Source organism: Venturia canescens, chromosome 1 (genome assembly GCF_019457755.1).
Source record: "Venturia canescens isolate UGA chromosome 1, ASM1945775v1, whole genome shotgun sequence".
Taxonomy (NCBI): domain Eukaryota; kingdom Metazoa; phylum Arthropoda; class Insecta; order Hymenoptera; family Ichneumonidae; genus Venturia; species Venturia canescens.
This window is the reverse complement of record NC_057421.1, coordinates 37,403,340-37,425,990: the sequence shown is the minus strand read 5'-3', so window position 1 is coordinate 37,425,990 and position 22,651 is coordinate 37,403,340. Positions and strand designations below refer to the sequence as shown.

At 38.2% G+C, this 22,651-nt stretch overlaps 3 protein-coding genes, 1 long non-coding RNA gene and 1 other non-coding gene across 13 annotated transcripts; 3 read left to right on the top strand and 2 right to left on the bottom strand.

Moving 5' to 3' along the window:
- The first annotated feature begins 277 nt into the window (after positions 1-277).
- Positions 278-2,670, top strand: LOC122419355 (uncharacterized). Its single transcript, XM_043433836.1, has 5 exons — positions 278-413; positions 771-987; positions 1,589-1,718; positions 2,125-2,358; positions 2,443-2,670. Exons 1-5 carry the CDS (start codon positions 325-327, stop codon positions 2,565-2,567), a joined length of 795 nt encoding a protein of 264 aa, XP_043289771.1. The 5' UTR covers positions 278-324; the 3' UTR covers positions 2,568-2,670.
- Positions 2,671-3,946: 1,276 nt separating this feature from the next.
- TRNAI-UAU (transfer RNA isoleucine (anticodon UAU)) lies at positions 3,947-4,039 on the top strand. Its single transcript is given in 2 exon segments — positions 3,947-3,984; positions 4,004-4,039. It is a non-coding gene; the product is annotated as a tRNA-Ile (tRNA).
- A 404-nt stretch (positions 4,040-4,443) lies between these two features.
- Positions 4,444-5,213, bottom strand: mRpS16 (mitochondrial ribosomal protein S16). The gene is made up of 2 exons (XM_043433837.1): positions 4,903-5,213; positions 4,444-4,837 (listed from the first exon to the last, which is right to left on the bottom strand). The coding sequence occupies exons 1-2, from the start codon at positions 5,026-5,028 to the stop codon at positions 4,547-4,549; spliced, it is 417 nt and encodes a 138-aa protein (XP_043289772.1). The 5' UTR covers positions 5,029-5,213; the 3' UTR covers positions 4,444-4,546.
- A 722-nt stretch (positions 5,214-5,935) lies between these two features.
- On the top strand, positions 5,936-21,750 carry lig (lingerer). 9 transcript variants are annotated; one of them, XM_043433807.1, is made up of 14 exons: positions 5,936-6,017; positions 8,013-8,265; positions 8,772-9,135; positions 9,668-9,940; positions 10,221-10,444; positions 10,592-10,849; positions 11,561-11,941; positions 12,326-12,670; positions 13,612-14,125; positions 14,567-14,766; positions 15,669-15,878; positions 16,368-16,490; positions 16,614-16,889; positions 17,513-21,750. In XM_043433807.1, the coding sequence occupies exons 2-14, from the start codon at positions 8,125-8,127 to the stop codon at positions 17,759-17,761; spliced, it is 3,558 nt and encodes a 1,185-aa protein (XP_043289742.1). In that variant the 5' UTR covers positions 5,936-6,017; positions 8,013-8,124; the 3' UTR covers positions 17,762-21,750. The 9 variants fall into 9 exon arrangements, with proteins under 9 accessions (XP_043289742.1, XP_043289741.1, XP_043289749.1 ...); XM_043433806.1 differs by lacking the exon at positions 5,936-6,017 and adding an exon at positions 6,952-7,071; XM_043433814.1 differs by lacking the exon at positions 5,936-6,017 and adding an exon at positions 7,181-7,315 and having other exon boundaries at positions 15,708-15,878.
- Positions 6,153-7,543, bottom strand: LOC122419358 (uncharacterized). The gene is made up of 2 exons (XR_006262879.1): positions 7,341-7,543; positions 6,153-7,083 (listed from the first exon to the last, which is right to left on the bottom strand). It is a non-coding gene; the product is annotated as an uncharacterized lncRNA (long non-coding RNA).
- Positions 21,751-22,651: the final 901 nt, after the last annotated feature.

The window sequence follows — 22,651 nt, the reverse complement described above, 5'->3', positions numbered from 1 at the left end:
TTATATCTCATTGGACAAGCTTGTAATGCGGCGGCGGCGGATAAGCCAAATTCAAATTTATAAACAAATGCCTCTTGATGAAAGGTTAGGCGACTCGAGCTCGAGCATCGTCTAAAAAGGAAGGGAGTATTTTTTATGCTCAAATAAGTTCCGAACTAAAAAGCTTAATTAAGCCAGGAAAAATAATAGAGCTATATGGCAGTCAATGGGCTAAATTTTGTGAACCTCACAATATCAATCTGCTACTGGATTTTAACAGAACAAGAGATCGAGTAAACTCGAAGTACCTTTTCAACAAATACACAAATACTAGGAAACCTCAAAATGGTTGAAGGTGGTTCAACCATTGTACAAGGTAATCTGGTCAAACTGTCTAAAGCACATGGCCTACGGCACCAGTCCATCTCCATCAAGTAAGTTTTCTTGATCCTCAATTAGTACTTTGTCGAGCTAATTGTAACCATAAATAATCCTAAAAGTAATAATGTTATTATTTATGGCTCAAACTCTTTTTCAAGACAGTACTTTTGTTTTAAATCATTCAAGTTCTTATCAGAGAAACCTAGGTTTAATTGCAGAAAAGGCTGTTGTAACTATTAAGAGTTAAAAACATTCGGATCATCTTTGCATGATTTTTCTCGTCTATATATTAAACATGACAATGCCCAGTTGAAATTTAATTATATTTTATAACTATCTCTATTCAACTGAGTGATCTCAATTTTCTTTAGACAAATATAAAAACTGATAGGATTGTTTACACTTTATAGCCATCTTATACAACCGCTTGGTAATTCCACTGCATCGGATCCATCGCTTGCTACTGGAAACAATGAAAAAGTGGATCCTCAATTCACCGACTACATTATTGGTGTACAATTCAAAGACGCAACAGAAGAATGGATTCGTGATGACACTTATCTCTACACGGCTCGTGTTGTGACTGAAGCTATTCGATTCAAGGTTGCAGTCGTAATGAAGCTCAAGGTCCAAAGTGAAATGCCATTATCTACAAAATTAATTCTTCACACAGTCGATAGTTTGCTAGATTAAATGTAATTTTTTGTTTCATATTTTTACTGTGAAATATTCGTATTTAGCCCACAGCTTACCTAGAAACTCATCAACACAGGCCTTGGACTGATATAGTAAATGGAGCTTTTACTTAAATTATTTGCTGAAACTTTCAACATAATCGAATAGTATATGATTAAAAAATTCTGAGTAGAGTAAAACAGTGTCACTGGCCATGTATCAGCAGATGTCTTGCATCAGTGGAAAGAGAGTAAAATATATTTTTTTACACTTTTCTTCCTTATATAAGCTGATGTCGAAGACATGATCAACAACTGCTCGAATTTGCAAACAAAACTTAATTGCAAGCGAGGCTTAATTTTTCTATGGCCCTATTCGTTTGACGACACCAGTTTTGAAGTTAACATATTGCGTTTAGGGAAAATGTCAATTTCATTGTATTTAAACAAATCTGGGATGTATGTGTTATATCCTGTTTTTTCTTTCACCTTTCTGCTCAACTGCTTTTTCTTAATTATTTTTCAATTTTTAAACTAATGACTTTGTCCAACAGGGCTCCAACGACGAGCAGGTTGAATCAATAAGATGTAATTTAAACGACATTGCTCAGAACTACAGACTTGAAATTGAGACCTGGATGGATGAATTTATTGCTGTGCCACATTTTGGTTATCTGATGTCCTGTAAGGCTGAACATCAATCTAGTTTGCAAATTCTTTTGTTTTTTTTGTCTTATTTAGCTTGATTTTTCAGGACTGGGTTAAAACATACTAAAAATTGTTTGCAACAAAGCATTTTCATAACTTCACGTGTGTTTAGTGTATCGCAAACAAATTTTCAGTTGGTTACGTTTTATCCTTGAGATTACAAATGATTCATTCAAATATAATTGATTTTAATTGGTGTTTCTTACAACAAGAAAACAAATTGACTCATGATGAGACTTCAGAACTATGCTTGTTGACAAACACATTGTTCAAGGGGATATAAAAATTTATACAATATTACAAAGCCTCAAAGGTTGAATGTAACCCTATGAAGTAGTTCAATTTTTGGATCATGGTCGATAATGGATTTCCATTCTTCCAGCTATCGCCGATTACAGTAGAAAAAGTGTAATTCGTGCGAAAATATTGGGTTTAATAAAAGAAAAAGGCTATGTAACATTGGAGAAATGTGAGGAAAAAAACGGTGGAATTTTGATTTTCGTTCATCAACGTGATGCGGCAGATGAAATATATTTCAGGATTCAATGGTCCGTGAGATTTGTGACCAAGTACTGGAGTGCGTTACACTTTTTTGCCATAGATTCGGTGCAAGCTGGTATGCAAAGAAAAACTACAGTTCTCTTCTTGATTCCACAATGTTGAATGATTTTGAATTTTTCAAAGAATAACTGTTATACAGATGAGGAATTCGTTGCAGCCAATGAAACTTTGCTCCAAACTTTCTGTAAAAAAGGAGTCGACAAAGACGAACTTGAGGAACTTTGGAACACGTTGTGCCTGAATATTGAACATCATAAGAAGTAAAAGTTCTTTTTGTATCTTGTCGATTTGTTTGAATATTTTTTGAATAATTATAAATAATCTAGAACAATTATATTATCAATAAAAAAAAGGCTAGTTTGATGAATCTTTTCAAATCATTAAGGAAGTACGAAATTTCTTATTATGATTCCTTTAACTTGCACATAGGTACCTTACTACCATTTACCAATACTCTTCCATGAATAATAAAAAAGTCTGAATGATTTAACTTTTAATTCCTCAAGCAGCACTGAGGCTGCTGCAATAGTCCAGATCATTCAAGCGAGCGTTGAATATTTAAAAATAATCAAGGAACTAAATATGATACAGCAAGAGATTTCGAATAAAGCAGACCTTGTTTTCTAACGAAAGAAGAACGCCATGGTACCTCTTGATTTTATCTCGAATTCAACGGTGCAGAAGAAAAGTGCGCAGCAGGTTTTCTCCTCACCTGAAAATAGAAAGCTATCAAATTTTAAAATATTTCAATTTTTTCATTTCGAATCAAACCATATCTGAAGTTAGTTAAACCCTGAATGCGTTTTAAAAATGACAAAGAACTCCACTGTTTTCTCATTATGTTGAAAATGATTATTCAAATTTTTGGAGATGAGATTTTTTTATTTGAAATCTGATTATTTAGATGATCGTCCACTTGCATAATTATTTTCAATATTTCAATCATTCTTATTGTGTTCAGTCGTAATCTATCAATATCTGATACTTCTAAAAATCATTGCGCACACTTCAAGTCCCTTCAATTTGTCCACATCGTTGATTTAGTACGATATATCATTATAAAATGTCACAAAATGCATAAATTCATTGGGTTGCTTTTTTTTGCAAAGTAGATTTATGTCACATTTCATAAAAAATTGGACAGCTAGAAATTAAATTTTCGAATCACGTAGTACACGTATGATGCCATTTGATTGATTGTGACGTCACAAAGAAGACATGAGCCTCTCGCTGTATCCGATTGACGCACTTTTTCATTTTAGTTTTAAAACAATACGTAAATATTCGTACCATTCAAACGAAAGCTTTTCCAAACATTAAAAAAAAAACCATCGCGCATTTAAATACCCATTCAATATGTGCGAATAAAAAATACTTTCGTCATTATTTATACTTGTCATAACGCATGAAGCAAAAAATTTGCCAGAGGCGAAAGATCGAGGCACCTTTGTGAATGAATATATTTTTCAATCTGTCCATGAAGTTTATAGCAAAGTATTCACAACCATGACTAATACAGGATGAAATTAGACTTCTAACAATATAGATCGTTGCGTATTTATTAGCGAACAAAATAATCCGATTAACGGATCGTTGGAACGCTCTCACTTGGTATCCGACAATAATGTGGAAGCAGAACAACGTCCCCAGTGGCGCAATTGGTTAGCGCACGGTACTTATATGACAGTATTCTGTGAGCAATGCCGGGGTTGTGAGTTCGAGCCTCACCTGGGGAATTTTTTTGTTTGTACAAGATTGGCTAATTGTTAAGTAATAATTGACATACTTATTGCAACTTTAAAAATCCTCCCCGACTCATTAAAGTCGACAGTTACATTTGTTCTTTCTTCGTCTACTTTTGACACACACACACGACAAACCGTGGACGACTGTAGCGCCGTTTACTATTGCGAGAATAATTCATCAATTCTAGCTCCGACGGCTCTAGATTTCAAAATACTTGAATTTAAATTATATCATTACCAGTGATTTCAAGATTTGATTAAGGAAACGTCAGTCACATTACGTGGATTTCGTTAATTCCGATTCTGACCAGTGTATCTCTTAATAGCTAGCCAATATTTCAGGTGAATGAGATGATGAGGATGGGGTGAAAAAGTAAAGTTTAAACCATGATGAGTACAAATAAAAATCGCAATTTCATTGGTCAACCTTTTTTCTAAAAGGTTCAATGCACAAGCTATTTATTTACAATGTTCAATCATTTTTGGGAGGTTATAATCCTACGGTGTGGCAGTAGCTTTTTTTTCATCAGTGTCTTTTGCAGAGGATGCTTCTTCGTCGGCTTTCCTTCTATTTCGCCATGCCGTCATGTACGTCGTAGGATGAATGGGGAGAAATCCACTGAGCCCAAGGAGTCTTTCAACAGGTTTTGATATGTCGACATTCCCTCGACCCAACCACCATTGAATTCTTTCGAAATTAAACGCTGCCAATTTCTCATTAAATTGATTTTCACAAGGATCATAAGTTCCGAGCTGTTCGATAGGTTCCCAACGTTGTTGGTGGAATCGCTGCGATACATACCATGTAAATAAATAATCCATTTCTATTTGAAGAGTTATCAATGCTTACTCACAGTCATTACAACGATGTGATAAAACGGTCTATTGGTACAACCGTATCTAACGAGTCTTATGGTCTTTGGAGCCCATTCAGCATATATTCCATTCCCCGATGCGAGATGCAATGGCATTCGCGGCATAGTTAATTTTCTTGGTAGTTTTGTCGACGAAACTATTACTTGTCTTACTCTCGTGAAGAACAAACGTCGGAGAGGTTATGTTCGAACCGGGCCGACGAACCGACGGACTAACATATGAACGCTCTGTCGCCGCAGCTGCGCCCTGAGCCGCGCGCGAATGTAGACGATTTCACCTGATTCATTCAAATTTCAATTCTCTTCAGTATCAAAACATAAGAACGTTCTGATTTTTTATTTTAAAAAATTTGTTCATGTAGAGCGAAAAATCATGTACGCCTCTCTGAAATAATCTAGAGTCGCGACAGCGAATTTTATGACGAGTTGCTGCCAGCTAGCCAGAGACTATACCGGAGCGATAGCGTTTCCAATTTTTTTCCAAATCTTTATTGAACAGGATATGTTTCACTTCAATAAAAATAAAAACATTTTCAGCATCATATGACAATCCGTTCAGTCATTCATCCGTCCGTTCATTGAAGAAAGCTTCCTTCAGCATTTCAATTTGCTGCTTCAATCAGCGAACGTGTAGAGAAGTCGAGAAAATTCTGAATGTATCCACAATCGTAGTCGAAAATAAATAGAAAAGTTATAAGCGATAGCATATCAGAAAATCATTTTCGAAACCATTGCATTTCGATCGAAACTACAATTTCTGGTCGAATTATAATAAAAATAAAACAAACAGCGTAGTTGCTTTATCAGCTATGCATCGGCTGCAGCAGGCAACATCATATGTTTACAACAAACCACAGCAAACGACGAGACTAGTCCGAGAACAAGAACATACCAAGAACAAAGATGAAGCCGATTGTGGCGCCTCTGTAAAAGGGCTGATGAACCCGTGTAGGGAAGACGTGAGAAAAAACGTAATAGAGACGATGGACGGTAGCGCCTGTAGCGCCGAAACAAGCAACTGAATAAATGAAGAACGAAGAGAAGCAGGCCGTGTCACGTGATGAAGAGCTGCGTTTGAGCGTAACTAACCACAGGTACGAGTAACATTTTTTTCCTTCAAATTTGTTTCCAATACAAGAACAAAACTGCGTCAGACCACATGGAACTCTAATCACGGAAAGAAATGGACGCGTAGTTGAAAAAAATTTGAAAAGAACATTTTGAATACGTACGCTTTTCTTGCTATCATGTAATTTCATTAACTGTCATATAACTTTGGGACCAAATGTTTGGAAGAGAATTCCGCCATTATGTGTCCGCCAATGTAACAGCGTATCAGCCGCTATACAGAGGTGAGAGCCCGGTCTTGTATAGTTAGGCAAGGGGGACAGGGAGGGCGGCTTTGGAAGAGGAATGATCTTTATTGATGCTTTTCTCTCCACAAAACACAGCAAGACTCACGGATTTGCCAAGTTTCACATCGATTGTCTCCATGTCTCCTGCCTCTATGACAATAATTCATCATCGATGACTGTCCACAATTCATTGCCCTCTTTATCACTACCTTTCCCCGAGCTTTCCTTCGTTTCTTATCCGTTTCGCAATCGACAATTTTCTGGAAAGAGCTTGATATCTGAGCCGAACATGCGTCCCAAGTCCCAAACGCAAGACTATCTTGTCTCTCAAAACGACACCATAAATATTATTATAACCGCGCGAGAATAAAAAAAATAATTGAACGCGCTGTATTTCAAGACGCGGAAGCCGTGTCGGGGGTATGTCCTTTTATATATTACAATTTCGTGAAGCCGCGAATACGCGGTTGTGCGTCGTGTGTGTAGGTGAAGTAAGTGTGTAACGAATGAATGTGCGCGCAAGTTTATAGCTCGCGCCCGTGCTCGCGCCCCGTACCCTCACCCCGCACGCCCTTCCCCGCGCTTGAGCGCCCTCCTCGTCGTTACGGCCGTTTTTGTCACCATTGTGTTGGTACGAGCCGTGCGTGCGTATCGCCTACAATCGTGTGCGTGTGTATATGTGTGTATCGCGCGTCCCTCCATATTCCTCCGATCCGCGCTGCCTTCGTTCGCCGCCGTTGCATTCGTTCGACGACCGACGTCTCTCCATGGACACACTTCCTCGATACTGCGCGTACGTCAAACACTAAACATAAAAAACTATTTATTTCGCTTGTTACCTCCTTTTTTCATCGTTTCACGAGGTCGTGAAAGCTCGAAAACGGCCTCTACTATCGCACTTGCAAATGATGAAAACAATCATTTATCCCCGGCACATTTTCCGCTTTACCAATCGGCCCATATTCTCACGGTGTGTCCGTTTCACGTACGTTTTTTTGCTCTTCATTCGCGATTGTACACGCACGGGAGACATTGAGGTAAAATGCCACCCGACTAACTCACCGAGGTTCTCTCCTCTAGTTGTTTCGTCTCCTCAGCGATATCCACGCCGCACCCTCTGCTCGATGCCCGATTTTGTCTCTGCTCTACGTTTCGTTTTTTTTTTATACACGGGCTTCTATGCGAGTATTTTGTGTGCTGCTTCTCGTATATGTGCGCGCCGCTATTTCTCCCTTGCCCTCTTTTACCCGGTATACTACATTCAACTTGCGGATTATGGTGTTTTTTTTGTTCCCTCCTCCTGCCCGTCTCCCCCTCTTTCTCTTTCCTCATCGTTATATCGGGAAAATTGTTATCGCTAAATTCTCACACGCCTCGAAGCTACCTCGACGCGGAATATCCTGATACGTTTCTACATATTTATATACGCCCGAGTCTTCGTGCTTGCTGTAATCGCGCGTTCTTCCAAACATTTTGTCTCAAACTCGTTCCTTTTCGTCCTATTCTAATTTCGTCATTCTAACCTTCTTAACTGCTGCCTTTGAATTATATTTATTTTCAAAGCATTAGGATCGCGAGTCGTCAATTCACATTCTCTCCAGAACTAATCTTTTTTCGATTTGCACTCTTTTTCTGCCGTCTGATTGAACACATACAAAATCTTTTCAAGTCATGCCCTCTTACCAGTGTCATTGAGGTATTATAGTTTAACAATTGTGTATGTTTTCATTTCAGATTGTAAATAGCGAGTGTACATAGTGTGGTAGGTGACAGAGCTAAAGAGAGTAAAAGTGAGAAAGAGCAAAAGCGAACGAGTGTTGGTAGATAAGCCAGAATTTAGTTGGCAATGAGTACGGGCAACAAATCTTTGGCGTCCTCTGCTGGGAAAGCCACCGGCAAGAATAAGTCTTCACACGGTAATCACAGCAAATCGGATCATCATCATCAGTCCAAGTCGTCGGATGCATCGAAACACGACAAAGGGCAGGTTAGTAGCTTTTTGAATTAATGTATACACGAATCTTTCAACATATCGTCTCCAGCTTTTGCTTCTGCATGCAAGAACATGCGTTAACTTATTGTTTCTTCCCTTATATTCAACATAATTAAATGAATTTTACTTTGATTTTCCATAATCTTATGCTTGGAAGATGTCTTTGAATATATCATTTTATATAACGTCGATAATTATTTTTGCACTAATAGAATTTTTTTTACTGGAATAGAAACTAGGAGTAAAAAATGGTTTTTCGAAGCGTTAGATTTGAATTGATTGTTGATTTTTTACTATAAAAAAGGATCAAAGGATTAAATTCAATTACCGCATACTAGAAGAATAAGCTTTTTGTGATTTGCATGATGATATAGTTACTTTCTGCATGGTTCTAACCGAACAACGAATCAAAATGGTTACTTAGAAAGGGTGTTTGAAGAATCGATTAAAAAAAGAATAATTCAATAGCGTAATTTTGTTTTAATTCTGTTGAAATAAAGCAAAACAAGGATCAGTCGCGACATGCACAAATAATTGACACGAGAATGGGCGGAGCGGAGGACCCTGTACTAAAAGAGCAGATAAAGCAGGTGATGGACATGACGCGACGTTCGGAAGATGAAGTTATCATGGTTCTGCACGATAACGACGGCGATCTTGATCGCACCGTCAATGATCTTCTTGAAGGTGTACAAACCGAGTGGGAGGTAAAAAAGAAGAAAGCCAGACAGCCAGGAGGATCCAAGCAAAACGCGAATTCGGCCGTCGACGCGGAGGAGACGGCTGATTGGGACGATCGACGTAATCAGCGAGGTGGAGGACCTCCCCGTCTTCGCGGGCGTGCCAATCACGATAATCGGGGCTGTAAGTTGGTTGTTGAGTTTTTCGTTCAACTCTAATGATGAACGTTTTAAAGTTTCCTCTCAAAACTTTCTCCGATTGTCTCATATCTTTGGCTCGGATTCCTGTGTGTATGCATTCACGAATCAATAAATCATGCTATCACGTTTATTTGCCACATAATTTTCAAATGGTGCATAAGAGCAAACACGATCATCTACAATTTCCATTGGAAAGTTTATGTCTGCAAGTTACTAACTTTCTGCTTCCTTATCGATTATTCTATCCAATCACTAATACATTTTCGTTAAACAAATATAAGTCATTCCAGGGGTCTAACGATTATTAGTTTTTGTTTTGAAAATATGTTTGAATATACATTTTTTTCAAAATAATTGAGCCAAATAAAATTTGCAATAATTCAATGAGGTTATAAGAGATTATGAGATTGAAATGATGAATTCACGAATCGACGCACATTAATTGTGAAGTTTCAATTATTCGTGCGAAGATTAGAACTTTCGTGTAATGAAATGTATGCTGTTCGAATAAATAGGGCGCGGACGAGAAAACAAAGAAAACGAGAGAAACATGGAGGATAATGTGCGAGGCGAGGGTGGGTACGGTGGTGGAGGTCGGCGAGGAGGTCGCGGAGGCCCGGGAAAATCGGGGCGAGGAGGTCGTGGCGGTGGCAGAGGTTTGGGACCAAGAACGTTCGCGAATCGTGGTGACGTTGCGTCTTCCTCATCAGCGCACAGTTTTAGTCGACCTATCGACACGTGGACCGGAAGCGAAGAGCAACAGCAGAGCAATCAAGGACCGAAGATGGGTAAGTACCACAAACAATGACCGATTCTTGCATTACTACTCTCCGTTTCTTTTTCATGCATTCGATTAATTTCAAAACGATTGAGAACGTAGCCTCTATTTGTTCAGTAATTATATTTTTTTGGATTCCGTAATTAAATCTGATCGTCGCTTACCAACGTTTCCTGTTGATGAGAAAAAAAATCGATGGGTGTACGTGTTGAATTACCAAACGCGAAACGATCTTAACGAAGATCGTTAGCTGCGACGATAGCTCGAAACACTATGTTTCCTTTTTTTAGAAGCTTGGAATAATCTCGAACCGGCGGAAGACTGGGATAATGAGGAATATACAGGCTCGTTGGCGGACACAAAGGTTTTTACACCTAGTACAACGTTAAATGAAAATTCGAGTGTAGTCGCCGTCGGCGGTCTCGACGAGTCGAAGCAGGGACAGGAAATCCAACAACCCGTAGTGCAAACCTCAACCCAGGCTCAATTGAATCTCGTCACATTACAGCAGGAGGTGAGATCACGGAGGAACTATGTGGTTTGATGTTTTTTTTTTTTTTTTTTTTTTTTTTTTTTATTGTTTCTTGACGGCTGGGCGCGATATAAGGCCCCATGATTCGGTGAGAAAATATTGATGATCCCCGTGTTTGAATTTTGCCAGGATCCGTCAAAGTTGTCGGAGGCTACGACATCATTGCAGTCTCAACCATCAAGTCTGCATCAGCAGCAAGCGCCTTCTGTTCTTGGTATTACCGGTCAGTTGCAACAACAATTGTCACAGCCTCAGCCGAGTATTGTAGGAGGTGCGGCGTTAACTGCTGCACAAAGCCAATATCTTACTCAGCTCACTCAGCAGTCAAGTGAAAATTTCAAAGCTTCTGGTCAATCTGCTTTCTCCTCAATGAATATCACCCCTCAGGTACAAACCACAATCTTTTAAATTCTAATCAATCTGATAAACGAATAATTACCATTTTTAAAGCATCTTAAACGACGTTGGAACTGAAAATAGTATTCGTCATCGAAGTTAAATTTAACAGTCGAGACAGAAAGTGCAAAATAAGAATGAAGGTTATGAAATTTAGTGAAAAACAGGAACTGTTCTTTTACGGGCTTCGTGTCTTTAAGTAATTGAAAATCAAGATGTTGTTAGTATCACAGTATTGGAAACGGTTTCTCAAGAACTTACACATACCAGGAAAAGAAAAAGTTCAACAATTTTCAATATAATTTTAGTTTCGACAATTTTATGGAACCATGCATTTTCGTCCCTTTCACTCATGTCGGCTCTTATCTATTGTAAGAGACAAATCATTCGGGATCCTGTTTCAGAGTTTACACTAAAGAAGAGAAAGAAAAAACATTACCGACATTTTTATCATTACAAGCTATATTATTTTTTGGAGAAAAAATGTCTTTCAACTTGAACGGTGTTATTTAATCAAGAGATAGAATTCGTGATCACATTTATGATTCGTGGAAGAAGACATATTCCAAAAGCCGAAACCGTTTCTTTTTTGTCACCGAAAACATTTCATGTTTTTAAATCTTCATTATCGAGTATATGCGATGCACTAGTCAATGAAGAAATGAGTTCAAACATACATATAAAAACAATGTGTGATCTTAGCCGCAGCGACAAGCGAAACAACGTCCACGAGTTCCACCACCTTCGAAAATACCGTCGAGCGCAGTTGAAATGCCGGGCGACACTGTAAACAGCAATATTGGTTTTCTTGACGTGCAATTCGGTGCTCTCGAGTTGTGTAGCGAGTCTGGTTCGATCGATGGTTCTGCGACCGACAAGTACAATTCTTCGTCAACGAGCATAAGCGGCGGTATCGACATCTCGTCGACTTCGTCAGCAGCTGCAGCTGCCGCTGCAGCGGCTGCTGCAGCGGTTGCCGCATCGACGGTAGCGAATTCGTCAACCTCCTCCAATTCACTGGACATTGAGACACCTCAACAACCGACTGGAACGAACCAGTGCTTCAATACCAACTCTCAAATGGTATGACTTTTCTCTCTCTCTCGAATATTCTTGAATCGAGAGAAAAATCGGTAATACAATTTTACAGGAAAAACAAATCAACCGAATCATGAAAGCAAAATTGTTATTGTCTCGAGTAAGTTCAAGTAAACACTAGGATTGGTTAAAGAAATGAATCAATTTCTCGCTGTCTCGAAAGTTGGTCAGACTCTGGTCCGGGTTCTTAAAAGAAAAAAACAATTCTCCTGAAAAAAAATCTAAAGATGTAATATCACTGTATTCAAATCATTGTTTTGAAGACTTGACCGACAAATTGTTCGAAATAGCGTATGTTCTTGACGAAATGACAGAAACAGTATGGGAAACTCTTAGCGGAGACTTTTAACTCATTTTTTGTATGAATAGGTATCACCTAGCAACGCATCGGTGGCATATGGGACGACGAGCTCTTACTCCTCCTCCCAAAAACCGTACCAGGGATCAAATGCCGCGCCAAGTAGTTACAACGCGTACTCGTCGAGTGCCGGACAAACGGGACAATCCTCGAACGCGTTTCCAACAGCGAGCGGAGGAAACGCTAATAATTATCCTACAACGACTTCTGTGACTCAAGCTAGTTATAATGTTTCGTCCTCGTATCCACAATCGAGTGCACCGACGTATAGTCAAGCGTCTCCTTCGGCTTCGACCGGTGGTTCGGCAAGTTCTGCGGCTACTTCAGCGTACAATCAAACTACAACACCCAATCAGGTTACTTTTCACATCTTTCTCTTCATTGCACAAGCCCTACTTTCTCTTTAAGTTTATTATTCACGGGGTTCCCCATTTTTGCCATCGTTTCATAAGAAAATGGGGAATAAACCCAAACACTTTATTTGAAATGTTCTTAATATCCCTTCAGCTTATTTGCTTCAATAAGCTTATCGAAAATAGTAGGAAAGAGTTTTATTTGCACGACTTTTGTGGCCTTTTATAAAGATTACACTGTTTACATATGTCCTTATAAAATAATAATACCAGTATACTCCCCTTTTCTCTTTTTTTTATAGTTCACTTTTTCTACATATGATTTCTATTTCTCCAAAAAACTGACACATTCGTACATTCATTTCTCCTCTTAGCGTCTTTATCAACTCTTCCCTGATGCCCTTCCCTTTTTTAGCCTCTTTTATCCACACTTCTATATATTCATTCATTTCCTTTGTTATGACTGTCTTCCTATTTCACAAATGATTGGATGTTCTAATGTTTCTTTTTCGTGCTTGCACATCCTACACCTCCATTCGTTCTCCCCTTTCTTTCCATCTCTCTCTATATTTCCACATCTTATCCTCACCCACATTTCTTTGTTTTTTCCTTTAATACCCTTTGCTTCCCAATATTTCCAAGGTTTTTCTTTATTTTCAATTATTTCTTTATATATACTATTATATGTCGACTCCTGTATCTGTTTTTTTTTAAATCTTTTTCTACAGTTCTCATTATTGAATTTTTCAAGCCTTTTTCGTCATCGAAAATGAAGAATGTACATGGTAGTCCGGTGTGTTTTCTGTTTACTCAAGCAGAAGTAAAATTCTAATGTTCGAAAGTTGAAAACAAACAAAAAAATAATTGAATCTGTCAAATAGAGAAATGAAAAAAAGTCGATAATATAAATGTAATCCATTCAACATTTTGTGTTATGAACGAAGCAGGCGTATCAGTCGTCGACGAGTGGTGGTAGCGGCGGTGGCGGCAGTTTTGTTCCATCTACAACAGCTCAGTATCAATCGGGTCAATCGTCATCGAGCAACGTTGGGGTTACGAACAATAGCAATACAGCGGGTGTGTACCAAGCAAGCAGTTACCAAGGTTCGTCGTCATTCCAGTCGACACCACAGGCCTACCAACCCTCCGTGACGACTTTCACATCGCCAATAACTCCCGCGAACAGTGGTGGCAGTGGTTATCCAAGTGCTGCACACTCTGTATACGGCAGCGCGTATGGAAATTATAACAGTCAGCAGCAAGGAGTCTCGCACAATCACAACAAGCTCAGCAGCGGTGGCAGCAAAGATTCTCAATACGATAGTAGCGCAACCACGACCAGTGGATCATTGGCGACTACTTCAGCACCGACACTCGGGACCGGTGGTGGCGCAGCTGGCAGTCTATCTTCTTCGACTTCTGCCAACAGTTCACAAACCAAGTCCACTAGTTCCAACGGTAAAACCCTCCACCAATATTTTCGAACGACGTCAATAGTTTGACTCATAAGTTGCTTGAATACAATTACATTTTTTCAACAATGTGCGTTACTACCACATAAAGTTGCCTTGAAGATTACTTTAGCAAGTGACAAATTTTATCATAATTTATTGAACATCAATCAGTCTCGTAGTTTTACGAAACTATTTTGTATGATCATGTGACTGACAAAATGATAGGGAATGTAGACGTCATATATTGAAGAGATTTTCTTTTCATTATTTTTCCAAGATTCATGTCGGCAACAATCCAAAATTTGGACAAAGTCGTTTGGACGTACTCATCGTCAGATAAATTTTTTTCGACAAAATGAAAAATATGAGATAAGAATAAGTTAGTAGTAATCGATAGAGTTGAATTGCAATTGAACAAAATAATATTCGCATTGGTGTCTAACAGCTGTGCCAAAGAGTACGTCGAGCGGTGTAGTTACGGGTGCCGGAACTGGCAGCATGACAGGTGGAGGAGCTGGTAACATGACGCCGATCCTAAATCATCAGTACATCTTGGGACAAGGGGTGCCTTACGCGGCTTTTCAACAACCGTTGTATAGCTACGAAGATCTGCAACTGATGCAACAAAGAATACAACCGCACATGGTCAGTTCACTACACGATCGAATCAAATCGTAAAAATTTTATTTCTTCTTTACAATCAATCTTTGTGCCATCGTACAGAGTGCTAAAGGACCAAAATTATTCAGACTATATCCTCGCGTCTACTGTGTACACATTATTCGCGCGAGGAGTTGATGAAATTTATAGCACGAGCATGAAAGAAAAGTTGAAAATTTTTTTTATATCGAGTCGAATATTTCATAGAAATATGGAGAAAAAAAAACATCAAAATAGTCCGGGGAATAAGGAACGGATCCATAAATCTGGAACTCACTCTGTGCTCGATCGGTGCAAAATATTTCAAGTGAAAAGATTGGCAACAATGAATGCGTAATATTATTATAGTTATGTCGTTATTTGATGCTTGGTAGCTGCTCGAATTTTTATCTCTATACATTGACGTTTACTTAAGCATTGACATTTTGATGAGTCGTCTCATTTCGGGGGTAGAAAATAACTCATTGAATATTTTTTACGCTTATGAAGTGAGTTACGACACTTAGTTGTGATTTAGACTTTTCTTAATCTTTTTCATTTTTCATTGTTTTCCCTATTTCCGTTTGCCTGGCTGTCTCGAGGGTACGGCACACAAATTCTTACCAAATTTTGGCCGATTTTCGGATTTCGATTTGATGGAGTTCAATGAGACCAGTAGCAATTATGATACAAAAAAAATCATACAAATAATCTTAGAATGATAACGAATAAATCATATTTATAAACTCTGCCCTCGAAATGACAGTTTTTAATTATCAGGTAGCTCGTATTTTAGAAAGAACAAAAGAAAAAAGAACAAAGTTTTTATTTAGTTGACTCTCCTTCGTATTCGGAGTACACAGTGTATGCATGTAGTTTTGTGTTTGGCCTCCCTGATTAACGTGCAGCCAACTACTGGTTACTATGACACGACTGTGGGCTATCAGACAACTGGTCCGGCAACGAGCCTCGGCGGTGGCAGAGGCGACGGCCTATCCGGTGTTCAAGGTGTTCAGGGTGTGCAAGGAGTTCAGGGACCTTACACGAGCATGAGCGACGGAAGGTTCGCGAGAAACGATAGCAACGCATCGCCTGTACCTTCGACCATGTCGCAACAGGTTCGTTTTTCTTTTCTATTAATTATTTCGTCGATGAGTGATAAACGATATTTCGCTCGAGTGATTCTTACGAGAGATACCGAAACTTGATGAAATTTCTATGGTAAATGTTTTTTTTTTTTTTTTTTGACATATACTCGGTGGCAACAGTACTATTCATTAATTTGCTCAGCGGTTTATCAACGAATGTCTGTTTTTCGGAATTGTTCATATTCAAAAACATCGTCAAATAATTCGTTCCATAGAAATTTAAATAGTTTTTGGAGATCTCTCGAGTGACATCGCTCTATCGTTGGAGTTACTTTTATTACTATAACCGACGATACTTTTGAGGACCAAAGATCAGTTTTAGTTTTACAAACGTAAATGATATTATTTCGATAAATGACGCACATGCGCGCAGCAGATATGGAGAAAAAAAACGATGTTGTGATATTGAAGAATCCATATCTGTAAAAATGTGTCCTCTATAAATTAATTCACGAGCAGACTGCAACGCAGCATCAACAGCCGATGATGAATCCGACATTGCCACCGGGTTACGCTTACTTCGCATATGGCGGTGGAATCATGCCTGGAGGCTTTCCTTACGGAACACCGACGATTTATCCCGTGAGTTATTAAATAATGACACTTGTTGAATGATTCATCGAATGACGGAAATTATGAAATTTCGTGGAATGAAAATAACTGTAGAAAGCTGCAGGTTTTATTGAAGAATTTTTATTATTGCAGTCAATCGCGACTGCTGGTAACGCCGGCACAAATAGCGGTGGTTACAGCACAAAACCAGCGAATTACGGCTCAGGATACGGCGGCGGAGCTAACTACGATGGTTTAGCAAGCGCCAGTCAAACTGGAGAATACAAAGCGACCGGAAGTCCCTACACAGGCTCGCAGAGTGGCAAGACTGGCACATCGACTGGTAACAACAACAGTGGAGGTAGCTCCGGTGCTGATATCAGTACGAGTATGTACGCCAAGAATCACGTTGCACTCGGCAAAGTTAACGTGAGTCGAATCTCTTATTTATTTCATACTTTTCAGGGTGTCTAACGTTACAATTATTTTTGACGATTCTTAATTGTCCATGACAACACAATTCTATGACAGCCTTAAGCTTGATATGCAGTTGCAATACGTCATTCAGAATTCAAAAGTGATTTATTAGTACAAAAGTAACAGCACATTTAAATTGTACAAAATTAAATTTGAATAATTTGACTACTTTTAGAACAAATAATTTTATTAAAGTGTATGATATGACGAATAGTAATGTCGTTTGATTCGAGTCCAGTTACATTAGCTGTTCAATGCATGCTCGTGTATTGAAATTATTTTGATTCCAAAGATTTCAAAGATCCGAAGAAATGATAATATGGGTAAAACCTTTTTAATTAAAGGACAATATTTCTGTCGAAACGTTACTTGTATTACTGAGGATAGGTATAAAAACATTTTTTTGTCATTTTGTTCTCTGCTAAAAAATTCATATTATTTTTTCTCTTTCGCTAAGAGCATCGGACACCCTGAATCGTATCTCCGAATAATAACAATGATAGTCTTACTAATGATCGTTAAATCTGAACGGGGTCCGGGTATCGGATGTCGGATGTTGAAAAAAACAAAAGCAGTCTTACGACAAACAGACTTTCCACTCGGCGACACCACCCCCGTTCAGTCTTTCGGGGAGCCAAAGCGCTGGAATGCCCGGTGGTTACGGAGCTCCTCACTTGTTCATATCGACGATGCCGCATCAGTTACATCAGCCATTGCATCAGGATGGCGGTAGCAGTACCGGTCAGCGATCCAATTCGAGCTCTCAAAATAAAACTCAAGCGAAGCCAGGCTATGGTTCGGCGTACTGGACCGGCGGTAATTAAACGACCAGTAATGAGAAGAAAGAACAAACAAAACACGAAAGATGTAAACACACCACCAAATGGGGGAGCGAAGGAAAAAGAAATAGGAATACCGGGCACACCGCTGTGTGCGCTCTCGAGTGTCTACCGTTACAGTGTTAAACGCTACGTGGATACAAAAAAACCAGCCGACCATCGTAACCAACGACGATTTTAATATTGAGAGCCAGAGGGAAAGTGGAGAGAGCGTTTCGAGAGATTGCCGAATTACAAATAGTACATAAGCGATTTTGACAAAGGAAGAAAAAGATAACACTACACATATAAATACACACGAATACACACCGAAGGGATAATCGAATTTGCGTTATATTTTCACGCCTCGAGACGCTATCCCAATTTATTTTCCTTCAATTATCCTTCTACTCATTACTTTCATGTTTCATTTATTCTCGTAAAATTTTTCCCGAATCTCTCCCTGCCCTCCGTACTTTTTTTAATCCAGCGCAATGTCAATGCCGTCAAGACTAACGACGAATGGCCTGCAGTAGCGAGAATACCGTCGGGACCGTACAAAACATCGCGTACTGTCAACATCGTGATGACTGTAAAAAAAAAAAAAAAAAAACTCCTTTTTTCATTTTCTATAATTGTGCAAACCAGAGTTTCGTTCCTCCCTTTTTCTTGGGTCTGCATGAGAGATGCGCAACGGTAAACGAAGAGAACGTAATTTGTCGTGTAACTAACGATATATCGTATCGACACGAACGATCGATCGCTAAATGATGAACTAATTCCATGATCTTGTCATCTTACAAGTTTTTTTTCCTTTTTTGTTGTAAAATTTTCGTCGGGATGTTCTCGCGAGGAGCACGATTCGTCGATAAAGATCGTAACAATAAGCGTTCATCTTTTTTTCTTTTTTTTTTATAAAATTGTTGAATGTGATATAAAATTGAAAAAAAATGCGATTCAATTGCAGAAGGCTTCATCGTGAAAGAAACGAGTGTGATTTTTTTGTTGTTGTTGGAGGTATTTTTTATTGTAATTGAACAGACGAGGCGATACGACCGAAACTAGATATACGAAGACACGTAAACATTTATTAATGCGTTGCAACAACATGCAGGAGGAGGAGAAGGAGGCAAAGGTGGAAACCAGTTATCGATCATTACTTTAATCCTCTCATGCTCGTTTATCATATAGTACTAATTACAAGTTCACTCTTTCTCTCTATATCTGAAATGAATATCGAACGATTTGATTTTTATCAAACAACCGACGGGATAAATATTGAATTGAGTAAAAGATAATGAAACGAGCGAATACGTCGATGAAAGCGCCGCACGAATAAGAATTTCAAAAGAGATGCATTGTCTAAAAAGCGCATCGTTGCGCTTTTCGATCAACCAAAAGAAAGAAGAAAAAAAACAACAAAACAAACAAACTACTGTACTCTTTTTATTTAATTTTTTAAAATCTACAAACGCAATGGCCAATCGTCGCGGACGAGTATTTCTGTAAACACTGAATATCGCGATCTACCACAACGTTCGTACGCTAGATATACGCGAGCATATTTACGGAAAGAGCCAAAAAATGTATACACACACACTTAAACAAGAACTTGTTGTCTATACATATTTTTGGCGCGCGCGGATGTATGCGAGTGTGTGCATGTGTGTGTGTGCGTGCCTGTGTACATGTTTGTGGGATGTATGTGTTTGTGAATGTGTGCGCGCGCGCGCGCCTCTTTGTACACACGAATATATATATAACGGAAAAAAAACGAAGGAAATACGTTCATTGGAATTCCTAGTATATCTCATCTCTACAAGTATAAATATATAAATATATTGATCAAAGAATTAATGAAAAAATAAACGAAAATTTAAGTCGGAAAAATTCTCACAAAGAATATTGATATTTTCACTGTGCGAGGAGGGAGCATGTAACAGCGCGTATCTTATATACCGAAAGAAAAGAAAAATGATATATTATTAAGTTCAGTTATGTCGTGTGCCTCGGAACGCCATCGTCACGGGAGAGAGAAGAAACAATAAAAATATTGCAAGTAGATAAATTACGGAAAAGCCTAAATTCATGGCGTATTCCTCATTTTCGAACTAAATGAAATTGAGATAATTCGTATGGACTCGTTTTTATTCGCGCGTGTCTCTAGGAGCGTAGGAGGAGCACGAGGAGGGTTAGTATAGTTGTAAACTTGTATTAACTGAATTTGTTCCGTAATAAAATTGTGAAGTGGAGACCAAACGTTTGGTGCTGAATGCGTTTAAAACGTCGTGCAATAATTTTCTCATTATTGTAAATTAATTTTATCAAATCTTGCATCAAAGTCGAATATAAAGGTACGAAAATGTTAAATATCACTACTCAAATTTTGCCATCTCATGTGATGTTCCATAAAGTTTGGGTTTTAGAATCTAACTTTCTTCATCCTCCCCCGCCCCTTGCTTTTTATCGCTCTTTCTCTCTCTCTCTCTCTCTCTCTCTCTCTCTCTCTCTCGGCCTTCCATTTTCTAGCTCGAATCAAATGTAACCGTGGGAAAATCATTGCAATATTTTCGTTCGTAACAAAAAACGTGTCTTCTTTTCCAATCAACTTCCTTAACGAATCATGCCATACTTTGTTACGGATTCGTTTTTTTCGCTGCTGAAGAATTGCGTTTTTGGAACGACCGCACTAATTTTATGCATCTATGAAATAAGTTCTCATCAATTCAATCGATGAAAACAGAATCCTAATTCGAATTTCAATTCCGAATTCGATTTTGAAAATGTGGGGTTCAAATTTTCATGAAAACCCGTTTACAATCGACTGTATCATAAAATCAGCAGTAGTTCTTTGAACTCGAAGCTACACGTTTTTGGCTGTACGGTTTGGGTTATTGTAAAATTTACTACGAAAATGAGAGCACGCATTGACGGACAGTCGGCACTGTACAGAGAAAGCTGTAGATTCCTTGGGCTTGATATATTTTTCAAAATATGTATGACAAAAGCGATTGGTAGATTGGCTCATCGGGTGATTTTGGTATAAAAACATTCACGCAGAATAAAGTATAACGAAAATAAGTATTAAGTATCTAGAGACGCGGTAGCGTCTTGACGCCAAGTATTTATTTATACTGCTGCAGGAAAATCATTTTTTGTCTGAAGCCTTCGAAACTCTATAAGTAGAAAATATATTATAAAAAAATCATACGATCTACGAGACTGTCGTCAAAAAATTAACTTTTGTTCATTATTTTTTCTGCTCCCATTCGATATACTACTCTTTTTCGATGAAAATTTTCTCTCGCTCTCTCTCACCCCTCACACACACACTCACACACACACACACATACACATCCGTACGTCACACTGACGCGCGACGATTCTAGAAAAAATTCTATATAAAATTAAATTCCCTGTGACTCACGTGTACGCGTACGGTACAAGCGATATGGTAGGTACGCTGTGCTATTGCGTGCTACATATACATACATATATATCGTACCAAATCGTTCGCTTTGTTTACAGGGTGATAATGAAGAAAGAAAATCATGAAAAAATTTAAACAATAGTAAGTGTAATGTACTATAAGAAAGATAAAGTGCAAGTCGATTATAGGTGATATATAAGATTGAATAATTCAAAGAGAAAAATGGGACAGAGATGATAATGACGATAAATAAAAGGATGAAACAAAAGAGGAGGAAGAGTATGCGAGTATACTATACATAGTGCGATGGGATAAACATGAAGCGTGTCTGAGATGGATTTACGGAGAATGCGGACGTTGGCGTTCTTCATATAATTGTCATACCTTAATAATTTTTGTATTTTTGTCAAATATTAATTGAGCGATCGAAATTGCAGCGTGCATTCGATCAGCCACTATTGCTAACTATTAATTAATAGATGACCCACGATTAATAAATAATAACATTTAGCTACTACTGTGTATAAATATGAATATTCTCAGAATAAATGTAATGAAAGAATCACCGAGAGCGAGCGTACGAGCTCATGTTTTATTTCTGTACAATATTAAAGTATATACAATCGTCCTTTATCATCTCCTAAAATAATGAAGTCTTCACAGAGGAAAAACGATGGAATATTCATAATAGCAGAATATATTTTATAGATTTTTTATGGAAATGTGACCGAAAAAGATTTGTACCTGCACGTGCATGGTTCTTGGCAGGTTTGTGGGTAAGCAAAGAAAAATCGTTCAAGCATTTGCATTTTGCATTTGAATATAGAGATTTCAACGATCGAACGCCAGATGGGCGTAATAAAAGAAAATCGTCGAAAACAGAATTGGCGATCCACATTACTGAATTTCACGGATTTTCCGGTCTGGGGACATCCCAACGTTGCGAATTTATTGCACAATGTTTTTGCTTGGGAAATTAATAGAGAAAACACGAACCAATTCAAAATTGATTCGCTCAAGTACTATTGCAAATTTGTATCAATATTTTACTGCGGATTCCAAAAAGTATATCCTTTTGTTATCGACACTATAAACGATGTTCAACACTATACATGTGCTGGCAGTCCTCGTTAAAGGTGAAATATCATTCTACACGTTATAATAACCTCTATTTAATTTTGCTACTGACCGAATCGATCTATATCTAAATCTATAAACTTGCATAGATTGGTAAGTTATAATGAACGAAGAATTTGCTAATTCCTTTTAAAAAAATCATAATGATTTAGAAAAATAGAATGGAAGATAAAATTTATGAAATGCCGGAAACGATCCCGAAAACATCCGAATTATGTATCCGTTGGAAAAGTACAACCGCGTTGCTGTATATAGCTGTAGTAAGGTGTCCCAAAAAATGGCAATTTTTTGTCGTTTATCGTCTTTCAACAGCCGATATACGGAAAAAG